Below are 18559 nucleotides of genomic sequence, written 5' to 3'. Positions count from 1 at the left end.
GCCCATGCAGTGTTATACGTATTAAAATTAAAAAAAAAAAATCGTCACACAGGATTTTAACAAATATTAAGGTTAGGGATGTAAACTTATATGATAAGGTATTCCTCCTTATGAGAAGGGCTGTGCGTGTGTTAAAACTTAATTTTCAAAGGAACGCCGCATCCGCTAAAGAGAGGGTCTGATGGTCTTCGTCACTCGGGGACCTTGGGTGTTGACTGTACGTGAGCGACCAGGGAACGCCGTGGAACTAAAATGCCCGCAATGCGCAATCGAGACCCAGATGCAAACGTTGCCCAAAATGGTGGTGCTAACATGGCAGCTCATACAAGACTTTTCACCACCTTCGTTTATTTTCACCCTCTATGGGCTCACACTTGTGACCACACGCGACGTGCGCTCTCCACTTCTCCATGCTTTGGGTCGCGACAGAGTTCGCCCATAGTCGGCGACAACATCATCTTTTCTTCGTCATAAGCACACCAGACGGTAGCAATAAGAGCTGTTGTAAGCTCTTCACCGATGAACGCAAGCGAGCAAATTTCTTCCTGTCTGTCGTTTTGTAACGAGGACCTCCCCTGATTCTCCACTTTTCGATTCGGTCATTTTCAGCTGCGAGTGCATGCAAGGAAAATATACCCTTTTCAAAGCCCATTCGAGCAACATTGGCGGTAGCCAGTTCTTGAGCACGAAGCCCTCGACGGGGTTCGAGTCCTTGCCAAACGCTGCCGCAGCCCTCGTGTCCAATCCATCAGAGAACGTATCCAAGCAATGTGGGAATGGGATAACTGGCGCAACATTTACTAGATGGCGGGCGTTCCTGAAACAGAGCTCCACTATGAAGGGAAATCGCGATCGGAGGGTTGTCCTCGTGGATTCGGAGAGGATGAGGGACTGCACTCCGTGCCCCGTTTGGTGCGCAGATCGAAGCCCTCCCCGAAGTCGTGAGGGCAGTTCGGGGTCGTGTCGAGGTCTACGTGGACGGAGGCGTGCGTCGAGGTACGGACGTCGTCAAGGCGCTGGCCCTGGGAGCCAAGGCGGTCTTCGTCGGACGACCCGCCATCTGGGGACTGGCGTACAACGTAAGCTATGCTCTGACTGTATCTAATATTCAAACGAAGTATGTAAGCTTCGTTTGAATCTTTTTACGTCGTGTACAGGTATGTCAACTTCGTTTGAAAAAAAAGACGTACCATATAATCTAAGTAACTCCTCAAAATAAGTTTTTCTTTTTTTTTTTCGTGATGACGACGGTACCGAAGGATGCATGCGGCAGCTGCTCCGTGGGTTTTTTCGGTCGTCAGAAAGTAATCGCTTGCTGTGTATGCTCGACGCAGTTTCATTGTAATAGCGCCAATGTCTTGAACGAGGACTACGACATGCTGATGGAAGATGACATAAGCCGCTACAAATGTTCAAAATGCACCAAGCGAAGTAACCACAACGGTGACGATCTTACGCCTATTACAACGCAAGTTCATGGTAGCGAAGCTGCAAACGAGGCCGCGTTCCGTCACGACAACAATTGTGATGCCAAGGACCCTGCAACTTCCAAGAAAGATATTCAGATGGTGCTTGAAGAGCTCGTCGAAAGCTTTGCACTATTGAAAACGGAAAAGGCAGCGCTTCGCCAAGAGGTATGCAAGTCGCCTCAACGATAACGTTCAACTGCTTCTGAACCAGCCCACCTCGAAGACGCACGACGCAGCTGAAAATTGTGATTTGCGTTCATACGCCTCAACTACTGCAGCCTTTCCGCCCCTGGTTCCCCAACGCCAGTCAAACTGGATCTGTTCCACCGGCTACTGCAATGAAATCGGATGCTTTTCAGCGAAACAAAGTGGATTGTGAAGGTTATATATACCCTTGTTGGGCACGCCGCAAGCCCACCCCGCTGTCTGTCGGTACTTCGAAGGCATCCAAGGTAGCTGCGATACAACGTGCCACACCAGAAAAGTGCTCTTTTCGTGTCAAGGCTTTCACCCGAAACACAAACCGGCGACGTGGAAGAGCTGATCAGCGCTGTTTTGCAAGGTAATCTATATGTATGCACGAAACTAAAAACCAAGCTCATGTATTATACATCATTTCACGTTCTTGTTGAAAAAGATGCACTCGAAAAGTGCATCTGTCAGGCCAGAGGGCTGTATCTTCAGACAGATTTTTGGGACCGCTTCCTGTATCACGCCACTTCGATAATGTTGACGGCAACGCTAATTCAGGCGCTGTTGGGACGTAATTCTTCCAATCATGCATCATGGCAGGATACCATGAACTTTTGTTGCCTGAAGAAGTAAAGAATTATGCAAGAATAGAAGGCTCAACTGCTGTCCTGCACCTGAATATACGTTCGGTCAAATGTAAAACTGACAGTTTTATTACACTCTCAGATCAGTTTTGTTTTCAATTTCAGATAGTAATGCTATCTGAAACATGGTATCAAACCGAAGACGATGTTCTTGTTTTGCCTGATTACAATCATTTCTTTTAACCGAAGTGGGAAACCAGGGGGAGGGGTTTGCATTTATGTCAAACAAGATATCCAGGTCGAAATAGTCGATCTATTTAACGAAACGAAACTATGAAATTGTAAGTCTCAGGCATGAAAGCCAGCTATTTTCTGTGATGTATAGACCGCCAGCCGGTAACTTTCAAAATTGCTTGTCTTTTATTGAGAGATATCTAGATTTTGCCTCTAGAAATATGTACTCGCTTGTTTTAGGCGGTGATTAAAAAGTAGACACCTTAGAAAACTCTTCCATTTCGTCTCGACTGAGAAGTACCTTAACTAGTAGTGTTTTCTTTTAACGTCATCAATTCTCCCACCAGAATCACCCATTCAACATCAAGTGCTATTGAATGTTTCATTACTAATGTGGGTACTAATGTCAACAGTGCCGGCACAATAAGCACCAACATAAGCGATCATTTGCCAATATTTCTTTGTTTTAGAACACAAGGGTTATCAAGGAGCGTTAAAAAGGTGTTTACTTATCAAACTATGACAGACTGCGAACTGCACTCTTTTCGTAACACAGTTATTGACACAGACTGGAGTTCTGTTTGTTTCAAGCAGTGCGTGGACGAAGCGTATGATGAGTTTCTTAATATATTTAAATATATTTATGCCACTTCTTTCCCGTATAAAAACGGTTGTCGTTAGAAAGCGAATACGTAACCCATAGGTTACCCCAGCAATTTTAGAAATGATACGAACAAAAAATCGCTTTTATCAGGCTTACCTTTCTTCAAGAGATGACGGGGATCTTACAGTTTTCAAAACATATCGCAATCAGCTTACATCTGCTCTAAAAAAATCAAAAACAGAATATCATAGACATCTATTTTATGACTCGCAAAAAAAGCGCTTTGTCTTTGTATGGCAATCGATAAACAAAGTGCTTCAACAAAGCAAACATACGAAACAAATAGATTCACTTTCAATTGCCGGTGACACCGTATCGGGGGTACAGGTTACGGAGCATTTTAACCGCCACTTTACGAACATACATTCAAAAGCACACAATGAGAGTGCGTCCTCGTTCGTCGTAAATAGGGCAAATGAAACTATTTTTCTGGCACCTACGGACGAATCAAAAGTGTTTCGTGTCTTTATCGGACTGAAAAATAGCAAAAGTAATGACATCGATAACATACAAATAAAGCCTATTAAATTTGTGATAGATGTCATTTCCCCATTATTAGTTTATATATTTAACTTTGCGTTGTCAACCGGCCAATTTTCAAGTAACATGAAACTCGCAAAAGTTTCTGTATTACATAAGGGAGGGGACAAAAATATAGTTACGAATTAGAGACCGATAACTGTTCTGCCCATATTTTCTAAAGGGCTAGAAAAAATTATTCTGTGCCGTTTAGACGACTTCTTTGTCAAACATTAAGTGTTAACGGACTCTCGATTCGGATTTCGGAAGGGAAAGTTCACAGAAAGTGCATTATTATCTCAAAAGGAACTTATATTGCGTAATATAGAACAGAAACAATTGACGCTGGGGCTTTTTATTGATTCTAGTAAAGCATTCGACTGTCTTAGTCATACAACGCTCCTTGATAAGCTCTCGTCTTACGGTGTACGGGGCATCTCTCAAACCCTTGTTCATTCATACCTGGCAAAACGTCAGCAATGTGTCTGAGTGAATAATTATGTATCTTCTTTGCAACTACTGAAATCTGGTGTGCCGCAATGCAGTATACTTGGCCCGCTATTGTTCAATGTGTATATCAATGACATAGTGAATATTTGTGATAAATCACGTCTTATTATGTATGCCGACGACACTAGTAATTTCCTGTCTGCGACGGATATTGATGAACTTTTTACGAGCGGAAACAATGTGCTGGAGAAGTTATATTTTTTTATGGTCGGAGAAAAACGATTTGAAGCTAAATGCTGCCAAATCAAAGGCTGTTGTTTTCAGACCTGTAAATAAACTCATTAATACTAGTTATGCTCTAACAATTGGCAGCAGTCAGACTGAAATAGTAAGCTATCATAAAACGCTAGGTGTAATTTTTTTCAGAATTTATGCAGTGGGATCATCACATAGAATATTTAGCGCACAAACTGGCAAAAGTGGTTGGTACTTTCGGTCACTGTCGGTCTCTATTGCCTACGAATGTTAAAACTCAAGTTTATCATGCTTTGTTTAGTTCGCAAATTAATTATTGCCACCTGGTATGGGGCACCACCACTAAAACAAATATCAGTTGACTAATGATTCTACAAAAAAGATGCTACGGTTTATTGCGAATGTTCCTTATGATACTCATGCCGAACCATTGTTTTCAAACCATAATGTTATGAAAGTCTCTTATGTTTATGACTATCGTTTGTTGTCTTCGTATTTATTCTCATCTGCAGAGTGCATTGCTTTTTTATCCGTTCTATCAAATCTAACCAAACGCGAATTCGTCATAAATATCCGTCACAAAGAGTTCTTGAATGTTCCTCATTTTCGCATCAATTATGCATTACAATCCCTTGTTCATAACCTGCCTAAACTGCTGAACAGATTCATTACAGATGGTGTTGATATTCATTGTTTAACAAAAAAATCACTGTATGCTTACTTTGCGTAGATAGATATTCTTGTGTCCTTTTGCTTTCATTTAAAAACGATGTCCTGTACCTACAAGGGCACCGGACCCTGTCAAGTCTCCTCGTGAAGGCTTTTTGTCCGGTGTCCTCGGCACAATGTGGCGGAAATAAATTCAATTCAATTCAATTTGAACCTGTACCGTCGTATACCTCTCGCCGAAAATAAAGGCGTACGATTTTTTGCTTTTTGCACGATTTGACCCGGATAATGTTCATGTGCCAAGTTCCGCTTCTCGCTCAATCACTGACATCCGTGGTATTTATTGAATGCGTAGTCCTACCGCACGGACGATATAGGATATCGTCCGTGCGCGGAATATCGTCAGTTTCGTGACGCACTTTGCAGGGTCAAGCCGGCGTGAGCAAGATGCTGGAGATACTAAGGGAGGAGTTGGATCGGGCACTCGCGCTGATGGGTGAGCCTGAACTTCATACCTTTCAAGTTGCATGGGAAGAAGTATAGGGCATGCCACAAGAGCATCTGACGTTGCCTGCGCATGGAAAGTTTCACGGTTCGCCGAATATGCACTGAGGAGGTCAGTTTTGCCATGCGAAAATTTAGGCGTAGTTCTCTTCCTGTAAAAAAAAAAAAAAACACCAACAAAAAAAAATCATTAGACTAACAAACTCACCAAAGTCAACGTCGAGCGCTAACGTCGTGTTACGCAGAGCACAGAATTAGTGACGCCATTCACGTGTGGCGCCATCTCCCGATAGACGCAGCGAGCAGATAATATAGTGCGTCTTCTTCTTGCTGCGCCTATCGGGGGATGGCGTCACAAAGTAATATTGCCACGCGCAGGGTCACGGACTTGTAGAAAGTTCTCGTTTATTCTTCCTGCGGCCTAACTTCTATCGTTCATCCCAGCTTTTGTTGTTCTAGAAAGTGTTTGTTCATTCTCGCCCGAGCGCGCTACGCTCGAACCTTCTCCGCCGATTCTTCCAGATAGTGACTCACTCTAGATAAGAGGCCGCCCGCGACCTTGTCGAGTCAGTTTCGCCCCAGCTTTCGACTCTGCCGCTCCGCCGCCTCCAACGCCCACGACGCTCTGTTGTTATCTTTTGTACCCCTTTATTTTTGGCACAAGTTCGCCACATTAAACGTTTATTTCTTTCTGTTTATGTATAGCTCTTTTGGTCACCACCCGTGACATTTTGGTGGAGGTGCTGGGTACCGCATGCCCGTGCAGCGTGTCCCTCCCAGGGCCCGCAGTGCAAGTCCGTTTCCCGGCTCGGTGAGAAGACCACTCAGCGCGGAACCTGAAACCCGGACCAGCCGCCGCACCAAGGGAGAGGATCCTGAGTACGGTTTGCTGCTGGACAAACCCAAGCCGAAGAAGACGACGATGGCCAACCAGTCGCAGACCCCCGCCGCTCCTGCCGTCGTCTACCCACCCGTCGCTCCTCGGACACCGGCTCCCTTCCACGGCGAAAGCCACGAAGACATCGACGACTGGGTTCAACAGTACGAACGAGCGGCCCGTCATAACGGGTGGACACCAGAACAGTGTCTACAGAATGCGTACTTCGCCTTGGAAGCAACCGCTCGGAACTGGTTCGAGAACCACGAAGCATCGATCACCTCCTGGGAGGAACTCAAAGCTGAGTTGCGAAGAACATTCACGAACCAACATCGAAGAGAACGCGCGGAAGAGCTTCTTCAAGCGAGGATCCAAGGCCCTAACGAGAGCATCGTCAGCTTCGTGGAGAATGTCCTGCGACTCAGCAACCGCGCCGATCCTCAAGCTTCCGAAGCGAAGAAGCTGAGAATCCTGATGCGAGGCGTCAAAGAAAACATCTTCGGCGGCCTTGTGCGGAACCCGCCTATCACCGTCCAAGACTTCCTCACGGAGGCAACAAACATCGAACGTGCCCTTCAAGCACGGGCCTCCCATTACCAGCGACTTCCCGGCGTCGCTGCAATCTCGACTTCCAGCTGCAACAGCCCGGACCTCCGCGAGATTATCCGGGACGTCGTGCGGGAGGAGATCAAGAAGCGTCTACCTGCCGCCGCCAGCCCAGCTTCGCCCTCAATCGCCGAGATTGTCAGGGAAGAAGTCCAGCAAGCGCTGCAGCCTGAGGTTCTCGTCAGCACCGCTCCGGAACCACCGACGTTGAGTTACGCCGCAGCGGCCCGACGGCCATCGCCTCCTCGTCGCACCTATGTCGCGCCGCCCCGACGTCAGTCTCCTGCGCCGCAGCACGACCGACGCCACGACGACCAGGTCCAGTACGCCTGCCCGGAGCCTCGCGCACCCCGCAAGACCGACGTGTGGCGAACGCCCGACCGACGCCCTCTGTGCTTCCATTGCGGGGAAGCGGACCACACCTACCGCCGATGCCCATATATCGACGACTCGGGCTACGCGGGTTCCACCCAAATGACCCGCGCCCCCGTCATAGTGAACGCCCTACTGAGATCGACGAGTACCTGCGACGACCTCAGTCCCCCGAGCCTGCGTCCCGCCGAGAGTTTCGGTCGCCGTCGCCGCGACGTCCAGCATCGCCGATACACCGACCACGACGTGAAAGCCTGTCCCCCCTCGCTCCTCGCCGGGGAAACTAGGCGCGGCAACCCCTGGAGGTGGAGTTGCCGAAGACGTCCGACGCCAAGATCCTCCACGAACGTCGGGGGGCCCCCACTCGAACGCTACCAGAGACCAAAACGACGCCCCTGCAGTGGTGTCCAATAACCTACACGTCGTCATCGACGGCCACGACGCATCAGCACTCGTGGACACCGGAGGAGACTACTCAGTCTTGAGTGGGAGGCTCTCCGCCGCCTTCGAAAAGTAACGACGCCGTGGGATGAACCTCAAATACGAACTGCAGGAGGGCACCTCATCACACCAATCTGGATTTGCACTGCTCGCGTCGAGATCCACGGTGAGACGTGCCCTGTCAAGTTCGTCGTTCTGCAAGACTGCTCGAGAGACGTTATCCTAGGAATGGACTTTCTTTGCGAGTATGGCGCCGTCATTGACCTCGGAGAAAACCGGCTGACGCTATGAAAACCTGCTGCAGCGCTGGAGGAACCCAAAGCGACGTCATCCGCGGTCCGAGTCCTCGCAAATCACGTGAACTTACCGCCGCGGTCCAGTGTTTTCGTACCCATCGGGATCGACGGGGGTTTCTGCGGTGACGTTCTGCTCGAGGGAAGCCTCCAGTTGCTTCTAGGAAGAGGGATCGGCGTCGCAAGAGGCATCGCGGAGCTCCAAGACGGACATACTGTTGCACTCGTAACAAACTTCCGACAGGAGGCTCAGCACCTTACGAAAGGCACCGCCGTGGGTCACGCCGAGGAACTCGTGGACTCAGCCTCAATCGCCGGAATAGCAGAAAACATCTGTTCGGGGCCACACGAGGCAACGCCGCATTCGCAGTTTGACATAGACCCAGTCCTGCCTACCCCACAACGACGACAGCTCAGTGATCTTCTCGCCGAGTTCAGTGAGTGCTTCTCCACGTCGTCAAAGGTGCGCCGAACGACGGTTGCGAAACATCGAATTATTACTGATGACGACGCGCTTCCTGCTCATCGGTCACCGTATCGTGTCTCTGTGAAAGAGAGAGAAGTCATCCAGAAGCAGGTGCAAGAAATGCTCGACAACGACATCGTCCAGCCCTCAAACAGTCCGTGGGCTTCACCGGTAGTCCTGGTGAAAAAGAAATACGGGACTCTTCGGTTCTGCGTGGACTATCGTCGACTAAACACCGTAACAAAAAAGGACGTCTACCCGCTGCCACGCATCGACGACACTCTGGACCGGCTGCGCCACGCCCGATTCTTTTCGTCGATGGACCTAAAGAGTGGGTACTGGCAGATCGAGGCCGACGAACGGGATCGTGAAAAGACTGCCTTCGTCACGCCGGACGGACTGTACGAATTTAAAGTGATGCCGTTCGGACTGTGCACAGCACCGGCGACGTTCCAGCGCGTAATGGACACTGTTCTTTCCGGCCTGAAATGGAAAAGCTGCCTCGTCTATCTCGACGACGTCGTGGTATTCGCAAGCGACTTCGACGAGCACATGAGACGTTTGCGAGCCGTGCTAAAAGCTATCCAGAATGCTGGACTGACACTAAAGCCGTCAAAATGTCGGTTCGCTTACGGCGAACTCAAATTCCCGGGTCATGTCGTGAGTGCTCAGGGTGTAAGCCCTGATCCTGCGAAGACATCCGCTGTTGCTAAATTTCCGAAGCCATCAGACAAGAAAGCCGTCAGAAGATTTCTTGGGCTGTGCGCTTACTACAGACGTTTCGTTCGCGATTTTGCTAAGATTTCTACACCACTCACGCATCTGACGAAGGACGACGTCAACTTCCAGTGGGGGGAGGAGCAAGAACAAGCGTTCAACGAACTGAAGGAAAGACTCCAGTCACCCCCTATCCTCGGACACTTCGATCCATCAGCGGAAACGGAAGTTCACACGGACGCCAGCAACGACGGACTCGGCGCGGTACTCGTCCAGAGGCAAGACGGAGCAGAAAGGGTGATCGCTTACGCAAGCAGGGCACTGTCCAAAGCAGAGAAAAATTACTCAACGACTGACAAGGAATGTCTCGCTGTCATCTGGGCGTTAACCAAGTTCCGCCCGTACCTGTACGGGATCCCGTTACGCGTTGTCACGGACCACCACGCTCTCTGTTGGCTCGCCAACCTCAAGGACCCGTCAGGACGCCTCGCTCGCTGGAGCCTTCGACTGCAAGAATACGACGTAACCATTGTGCATAAGTCTGGCCGCAAGCACAACGACGCCGACTGTTTGTCTAGGGCCCCAGTCGAATCTCCTACCGAAAGCACTGACGACGACGATGACACCCGTTTTCTCGGCGCAGTTACAGATACCTACATGGGAACACTTCAACGAGACGACCCGGAACTTCGCGCTGTGATCGACCACCTCGAAGGTCAAGGAAGTTCAGTTCCGCAAATCTTGGCCCGAGACTTGTCAAGCTTCCTTCTGCGGCGAGGCGTGCTCTTCAAGAAGAACTTTGGAACGAGCAACCCTGCCTTGCTGCTGGTTGTTCCGGCCAGCCTGCGAGAAGAAATCTTTCAAGCATGCCACGACGACCCGACGGCTGGACACCTCGGCTACAGCAGGACGCTCACACGGATTCGTGACAAGTACTACTGGCCGAGACTCCCGAAACCAGTCCATCTGTACACACGATCGTGCCATGAGTGCCAACGACGTAAGAGGCCTCCGACGAAGCCAGCAGGCCTCCTGCAGCCGATACCCGCCCCGACTACGCCCTTTCAGCAGGTCGGAATGGACTTACTTGGGCCGTTCCCAACATCTAGGCAAGGAAATCGGTGGATCATCGTCGCTACCGATTATCTTACACGATACGCCAAGACGAAAGCCCTGCCATCGGGAACAGCGCTGGAGGTCGCCAAGTTTTTCGTCCAGTCCATCCTCCTTCGACACGGCGCACCCGAAGTGTTGATCACAGATCGAGGATCATCTTTCATGGCACACCTGACTCAAGAGGTTCTTCGGCTTAATCACACCAACCATCGACGAACCACAGCTTATCATCCGCAGACCAACGGACTAACAGAGCGGCTCGACAAGACGATCGCTGACTTGATCTCCATGTACGTCGACGTGGAGCACAAGACGTGAGACGAGGTGTAGCCGTACGTTACGTTGGCGTACAACACAGCGGTTCAAAAAAACAACGGGAGTGACGCCTTTCCAACTGGTACACGGCCGGGCGGTTACCACAATGCTCGACGCCATGCTACGTCACGTGCCAACCGATGATGGCAACGACGACGCTCTACTGATCTCCCAGCGCGCGGAGGAAGCTCGTCAGCTGGCAAGAATCAAGATTCAAGACCAACAGCGACCTTGTCGAGTCAGCTTCGCCCTAGCTTTCGACTTTGCCGCTCCGCCGCCTCCGACGCCCGCGACGCTCTGTTGTTATCTTTTGTACCCCTTTATTTTTGGCACAAGTTCGCCACATTAAACGTTTATTTCTTTCTGTTTATGTATTGTTCTTTTGGTCACCACCCGTGACAATATCGTCTCCGAACACGCCTGACGTTGCCTTTGGAAAATATGTTGCCTTTATTTTTTAAAGGAAGAGAACAACGCTTTATTATTTTAGACGCTAAAACTGACTTAGTACACATTCGGTGAAAGTTCGAACTTTCCATGTGCAGGCGCCGATTTTTCTCGCTCCTTCTACAACGTCCGATTAGCTTGTCCCACCCACGGTTCATGCTAAGAAACTAATAGTGCTGAAAAGATTTTGAAAATACTTATCACATGTGTGTATTAGTTTAACAAGACACTGATTCAAGTTTCTTTTTTTTTTTTTTTAATAAATAGGACCCCTGGCCATTCGTTTTTCACCACTTTTTTGTTGTTTATTAATGCTTTTCCTCTTTGCTTTCCGCTGCACGCTTCCTTCTGCGGCAGCAGCCAAACAACGCTTAAGCGCGATCCAAACCAACGCTTCTTTTTGCGCCTGTAGGTCGTGCGGCTGCGGATGTGACGCATTTCGTGGCGTTTTTGCTGTTTCCGGGCGTGCTTTCTGAGTCAGAACCGTGCGCTTTGGTTTGGACGGGCGAAACTTCGGGCGAGCGCGCACGCGCGCCCGCAGGCACGAGCGCACAAGCAAAGTGCAACTGCGACAGACTGGACGGCCAGACGGCGAGAGAGAGAGAGAGAGATCGCGTTGTCATGTTGGAAGAGAATAAAAGGGGGGGAGGAGAGGGCAGCCAGACGGCGAGAAACGCTGAGCCGGAACTAGCTTGCCCTCCACCGATTGGCCGGAACACAGGAGCGCCCTACCACGTCACCGCGCGTTTTTGTGCGCGTTGAGAAAGAAGTTGAAATCAACCAACTTTCTTGTGCGCGCCCGGAACGAGCGAAGAAGCGGCGCGACGTCACGAAAATGCGTCACATCCGCAGCCGCACGACCTACAGGCGCAAAAAGAAGCGTTGGTTTGGATCGCGCTTTACGCTTTTCCTCTGTCTCGGCCTGGGTCGCTAAACTCGTCAAACGCGAAGTTGGGGCCGAAGTTGACGGAGCGCACCGATTGGCCTATCGCAATGATGACTTCGCGCTTTTTTCGCCGACGTCCAATCGGCACGCTTCTTTCTGCTCAAACTTTGTGTTTCACGAGTTTAGGGCCCCCTACGTCACCAACGCGCGTCCGTCGTCGCTCTTCAGTACGGTCAGTCATATCACTGGTGAAAAGAACCATATCCATCACCGGTGCGGCAACTGACCTGGGCAGCATTCAGAAACGGCGCAGCGCCTGCCCGTCCCTGGTTCCACGCCAGCTGTGCGACGCTTGTATTGGACTGAAGCGCTGATGTCAGCACGCGTCAACCTCTCTTTCTCTCTCCGCCGCCGTGATGAGAAAATGAATCTGCAAACACGGTACCTGCTAACCACTCCACTCTTTTCGCGATGTAATACATGGCGACGACAAACGGACGTACGGACTGACACCGTCGTGTTTTCGTGAAAACGCGCGTTCTAATGCCAACACATTAAAACCACGAACTCAATTTCTACAACAGAGAGTTTTAGTAGATCGTTCCGATACCTCCGATAGCCCCGATAACGATACTATGCATGCGCAAGGGAGGCGGTGGCGGAGTATCGGGATATCGTTATCGGAATCATGGGAACGATCTACTAAAACTCTCTATTATCACTTAGATTTATAGCGTCAGATGCGTTGGGCCGATGCCACAAGCGTGCATTGTTGATCGCTCTGCGAATGAGGACGTTTAGAGTCGGTTTCACATTTAGGTCAAAGGCGACAGAATACGGTCCTCCGGGAAAATAAAATTGCTATAGGCTCCTTGCACTGACGTCACATCGCATACTTTTGATCACCATGTAAAAGGAGGAGAGGGAAGCTGCTTTTGTAAAAAGTTTGAGTGACAGGTTAATCTTCTATAATCTTCTGGGAGGAAAATAGCGACGTCTGTGAAAATCTGGGTGGCACAAAGGAGGATCCTGATAAGAGGGGAGCTCCTTCTTTCCCTCCTCTCTGGAGGTCATCGGAAATGACGTCATGAGAGTCAAAAAGGTAGGAGAAGCTCCTCCCACAAGCGTGATGAACCCGTTTCGAATCTCTCCGCAGTCGACAGAAGAGTTCACTGGAAACGCTCCTTGTTCCGCTTCAACGGATTCCAACTTGTCTCCGATCCCACTTTTTTAAAAAAAAGCGACCTTTGTATTCATCGGAGGCGGATCCGATCCCCTGAAAGCATCAGAGGGGGAAGCTAATCCCCGAAAGTCGTATTTGTCTTCATCAGAGGGGGAAGACTCTAATCTCCCTCTCGTGGCTTCCTCAACGCTAAGTCAAAGTCGAAAGATAAAGCAAATATGTACAGAAAGGCAAGACCCCCCTTGCGCGTGTGCCGCTCCGTCTCGGAACCGATGGGACGCTATTGGATGCGGAGGTGGCGGAGGGATATATGATTCCCTTCGAGGGGCATTGGCCGATACCTTCTTGACCTGTAACTTACGATAAAATAAATATAAAACATTAGTGTAGAAGAAGGATATTAAGGTCTATACGTTATAAGTTATAAACTATTTCCATACTTTTTAAACTGATTTAAAAATTTGTTTTTCGTAGTATATTTTATATTGGCTACCAAAAACTCATTTGTGTTCAGCATTTTGAGGGCCTATAGATTAGTTAACAGTATTTTATAGCGAAGATTTCTAAAGTTGTGGGGATTCTGTGCAGTCAGCAGATTTGCTCAGTACTCATTACTGGTTAACAAACAATATTACTTGTAATCAATTGCTTTTAGAATAATTTTGTAATAATTTGATTACGTTTCTGGTGAAGTGATCGCGAGAGTAATCTTATTACTCTTGAAGGTAATAAAATTTCTTGTAACCGGTATATTCCCCCTCCCGTTTCTTGACGTCCTTTATTCGTACGAGGTTCCTACCGAGGAATTCTCAAACCAAATCCCCGACCGGAGGATAGTTTACCAAGATTGGTGAATTAAAAAAATAAGGAGTTTATAGTTCATTGATTTTAATTCACAACTGGAGAACAATAAAGACCCGATTTCAGAGCTGCAGAAAACTCTGTCGTTTTGAAGATCCGAAGTAAATGGAGAAGTACCGGCTACTTTTTTTCAAGTAACGGCCAACTATTTTTTTTTTTGTCTCAAGTAATCGAGTGATCTAATTCCGTAGCTTTTTAAGCAAGAATAATTGATAGACCCTTTCCGAAAATCAGTCTGGCCACTTTGATGACTATCATCATCTGGAAAATGGCATATGTGCCGTACTAATGGCGGCCTTCTGTTTACTCATGAAGGAACAAGCTGAAGATTCTTCTAAGGCTGAGGATTCTAGGCCCGTACATTCGAGACGTTAGCACGTTGCGAAGAAGGAATTGAATAAAAGAGCTACGTAAGCGTTCATTTCTATAAATCGGGCCCAGTCAATCTGTTAGTAGCCGAGAATCCACTTGAAAGCTCCTTCATGTATGGAACTTTATAGAGGCATCTATCTGAGATGGCACTTCGTTCTGACTGGTTGCATCTTTGTGGCCATCTACACTGAAAGAGATGATAGAGAACTAATTGTGCGCCGTTGACTTGCGAAAGTGACGGTGCGCGATAAAATACTGCAGGCTACAAGTTCATTGCCGCCATTCAATACGGCAAAAGCTAAACCGCCATTTCAGCCGCCATACGGCACTCAACTTCGGAAAGGGTCTATTGAACTCGATCAAGTTTTTCGGGTAACGTGTACAGGGCTGGCTGTCAGTCACTCGAAGTCTCAAGCGTGATAAGGGCGGGGCTTGAGCGAGAGGAAGACAGAACGAAGCATGAAGCGAATCCCAGCGTACCATATACGCTGCCTGAACCCTGCTCATAACAAACCAGTCGGGGCAAAGTAAGAAAGGGCGAGAATATGCTAAAGGAGGAGGCGGGCAAAAGCGGAAAGCGCCAAGTGTACGTCCGGCCAATGAAAGAGAGGAAGCACGGAAATATGACTGTAAACGTATTAGCATCAAATTACAATTTAAGTCGATTTTTTTAAAGCAGTTTCCTGTTATTAGCGTAGGCTGTCGGACAAAACATGCGCCATTGTTTCACTTTCCAGAAAATTAATTGGCCGCGCATGCGCAGTGGTGAAGGCGAACAGGTCTGTGTTAATGTGTTTAATGATAATAAAATTGAGTTTCATATGATCCTCTAAGGCTGCGGTCACACTGATAGTACATCCAACAAAAGACTTTCGGCAGACACTGCCAGAAGCCTTCCTTGTGTGACGTCACATTAGTCATACAAACACTGTATGCAGACATGCTCGAGACATGCAGACGTCTCAAGCAAACATGCTGCGAACAACCTTGAGGCGTGCCTGCAGAAGATGACGTCATCATGTGTGCAGCGAACGCTGTGTCTTTTGCATGTTGTATAATGAGCTTGCGTGGCTACGGCTTAAGTCTACAACTTTTTTTTTTTTTTTTTTATTGTGCCGCGCAGGGTGCACATCCGTCGATCAACTCAGGCCCGAGATGGTTGTCCACCAACAGTACTACTCCGATCTCCTGAAAAGACCCCAGATGCATCCGTGACGGTGCTGATAGAGAAGAAGTGAAAGCTCGGGGCTAGAAATATTTGTGTCGTTGAAAGAGAATAATAAAAAAAAAATCAGAAACAGATTTTGTTGAATCTCTTCTTCCATTTTCGAACGTCATCACAGAATGTACAAAAAAAAATGTTTCTCTTAGTACCTCGAGAAACGTTACAATACGGCGGAACAGACAAAAACGTCGCAAAACGTCCACTTATTTAGCTGCATAGTCTTCGAGAGCTGAAGAAACATGGGCGTGGCTTTTTGCGTTTGATGTTCAATGATTGGTTGTTTTGGCGTGAATATCGGCTAATATCGCAACTTCATCGGCTGCGGTGCAATAAGAGGAGGATCGTGACTCGCCACGCCCTGCGTTCCTTAAGCTGTCAATGAGTATTGATAGAGCTGGCTTGACGTAAATAAACATTCCATGAACTATGATCTTACAGCTTCATTTTGTTTCGTTTTCAGAGGTGCCAAAAAAATGGAGTAGTATTGAATTTGTATATCCACATTTTCTGCAGTAGCCTAGTTTATTCTAGAAAGCCGGTCAAATCGCAAAAAAAACGCGACCGCTGTAAAGGGGAAAGGAAATCAGGGAAGAGGGCCCTCTCAGGGGGCCTGTCAGGCAGCGCCAAAGAATGTCCTAGCGGTGAAATCCGGAAACACGAAGGACGCACACTCCTTTTTCTCTTGTTTCTTTCGGGAAATGAGAAACTTAATGGAAATGAAAAACCAAAAAAGTGACACCACCATTTGTATCCGCTCCCCATTTTTTTCATCTTGTAGCGCCGTGGCTGTTTTTGATCTCAGCCGTGTAATCGGCCACTTACGCTCAAAAGAACGCTTTGCATTAGCACCCACCACAGATTCGCGAATAAATTAGCGTATGGTTGTCCCATGAACTGTTTCCGAAGAACTCGCTGCTCTAGCGGATAGCAATGTTGAGGCGGTGGACGTCCATTCGAAGTTGGTTGGTTTCGCAGCAGACGACAATCAGTTCCTCGGCTCTTTTACACGCACGCTCTCTTGACGTGGTGACACGTGTTTAGCTTCGACGCTCTCATTGGGTCGAGGGGGCCGTAGCCTCCACAGTTCGCTGGGTTATCGTCAAACGGTAGCAGAGTTGCTCATTCAGCTTCGGCAGGTGGCCGTAGCGCCGGCTTTTCTACACAGTCCTGGATGCTTTGCTCATCACGTGACTGAAATCGGGCAAATAGCGGCGTTGCGGCGCATGGAAAGCAGAAAAGGAGGAGAAGGAAGCGGAGGCAGGCGGAAGCAGGAGAACATATGCCGGGGCGCGTGCAACGTGGGGAGAGCGACCGTAGCGGTGGCTTTTTTACACGGCACCGTATGCTTTGCTCCTCAAGTGATTGATCTCGGCGAATAAGGGCGTAGCTGCTCGGAGAAACCAAATGCGCAACTCTGCTCTCTCCCTTCGGGGGAGCATATTGAGGAATTCTTGGGCTGTGTTCCAAATCTTACACAAGTAACCCGTCTCCTACATCAGCGGGTAATACTACGTGACATCGCGACTAAACGATCCGTGAATCAATTTTGGAACGGCTGGAATTATCACCTGGATACTACGCGAATTGGCTTCATCTTGGGCTACGGCACAAAGAAAACATCGCAGCGATAGCAGAAAATAGTAGACAACCTCTTTTGATCGTGGAGAAATTGCACTCGAAGAGACGATAACATTAACCGCTGTGAAGTTTTTCTTTGACACTGATGATGCGGAGTTTTCTGAGGTGGCTCCATCAAATCCTTTTGCCCACCTTCCTTCTGGCCTGTGCATTGAGACGAAAATTAGTTATTCCTTTTAGTTAGAAATCCAAAATTTGTTTTTATTAACCAGCGCGATCGCTGTAAGTCTAGTCCAGGCGCCCTAAACGCAAACGTTCCAGGCGTCGTAATTTGCACCGATCACGTTTGGTGGAAATCGCTTCCACACGGCGTAGCGGCACAGCGCAGGGGGCTTTCTTAACAGTGACAAGTAACTTACAATCGCTTTGACCAGAGTATGGTTACAAGATCACAGAGAGAACTTCCAAACTGCTATATTTCTTGTGGTGGGAGCTGGGGTGGGGTTGTTGACTGGTCAGTTACATGAAATCTTCGAAGCCTTCCCTGCTTTACAGGCGCACACACTCTGGAAAAAATTAAACAAAAAGCTTCACATCATTTATTGTATTCAAATATTTTCAGCCTTGAACGTAAAAATACGAGTTTCCTCCAACGGCGAGGACGAGGATGCGTAGAAGATCCTGTTTACGCTCGCACTCTGATAAATGGTGCATAGTCAGGATGGGCTGCACACTCAAGTCGTGCTTTGAAAACACAAAATCGCAAAAACCCACACATATATGGCTGTACCTCAATCTCTGTCCTTCCGAACGTCTGCCACCAAAGCCAACGGAGAAAACGAGCTTTGACGGCTGTGGGTGCAGAAAGCAGACGACGAAGAGACGGCGAACAGATCACGTGACATATTTGCTCGATTTGATCCGACGTTATGATCGGACGATCGAGGAGGGCAGCGTGTGTAATTACTCCGGAGTAAACAACCGACTTCTGGAACGCCAGTTATGACGTCGTAGAGTAAGCGCGAGAAGTTTGGAAACGCCACGGGTCAAAATCTTTACTCCGGATTCGGATCGAGTAAATTTTGGAACACAGCCTAGGTGGTGTTGCACGACGCCCAATGTTCTGGCGTCACCACCCAAAGATAAGAAACGCGTGCCCTAGCGGTGGTAGCATAAATCTGGCACTTTCCCTTGTTTTGCGTCGTTGAATCTAACCGATTTTCGACCTCCAAAGGTGTTTTTCCGTTCTTCAGCACCATTCAGA

General features: G+C 48.4%; 1 protein-coding gene across 1 annotated transcript in view; it reads left to right on the top strand.

Annotated features, from left to right (window-relative positions):
• Nucleotides 1–15727, top strand: part of LOC115318287 (hydroxyacid oxidase 1-like) — a 41713-nt gene extending 25986 nt beyond the window's left edge. The window contains exons 6-8 of the mRNA XM_042290801.1: nucleotides 921–1121; nucleotides 5463–5532; nucleotides 15616–15727. Coding sequence (XP_042146735.1) covers nucleotides 921–1121; nucleotides 5463–5532; nucleotides 15616–15707 — 363 coding nt within the window. The 3' untranslated portion in view covers nucleotides 15708–15727. The remainder of the gene's footprint in view (nucleotides 1–920; nucleotides 1122–5462; nucleotides 5533–15615) is intronic.
• Nucleotides 15728–18559: the final 2832 nt, after the last annotated feature.

Source organism: Ixodes scapularis, unplaced genomic scaffold (genome assembly GCF_016920785.2).
Source record: "Ixodes scapularis isolate PalLabHiFi unplaced genomic scaffold, ASM1692078v2 PGA_scaffold1__304_contigs__length_218370807, whole genome shotgun sequence".
Taxonomy (NCBI): Eukaryota; Metazoa; Arthropoda; class Arachnida; order Ixodida; family Ixodidae; genus Ixodes; species Ixodes scapularis.
The sequence above is the reverse complement of the archived record's forward strand: the minus strand, read 5'-3'. Positions and strand labels throughout refer to the sequence as shown.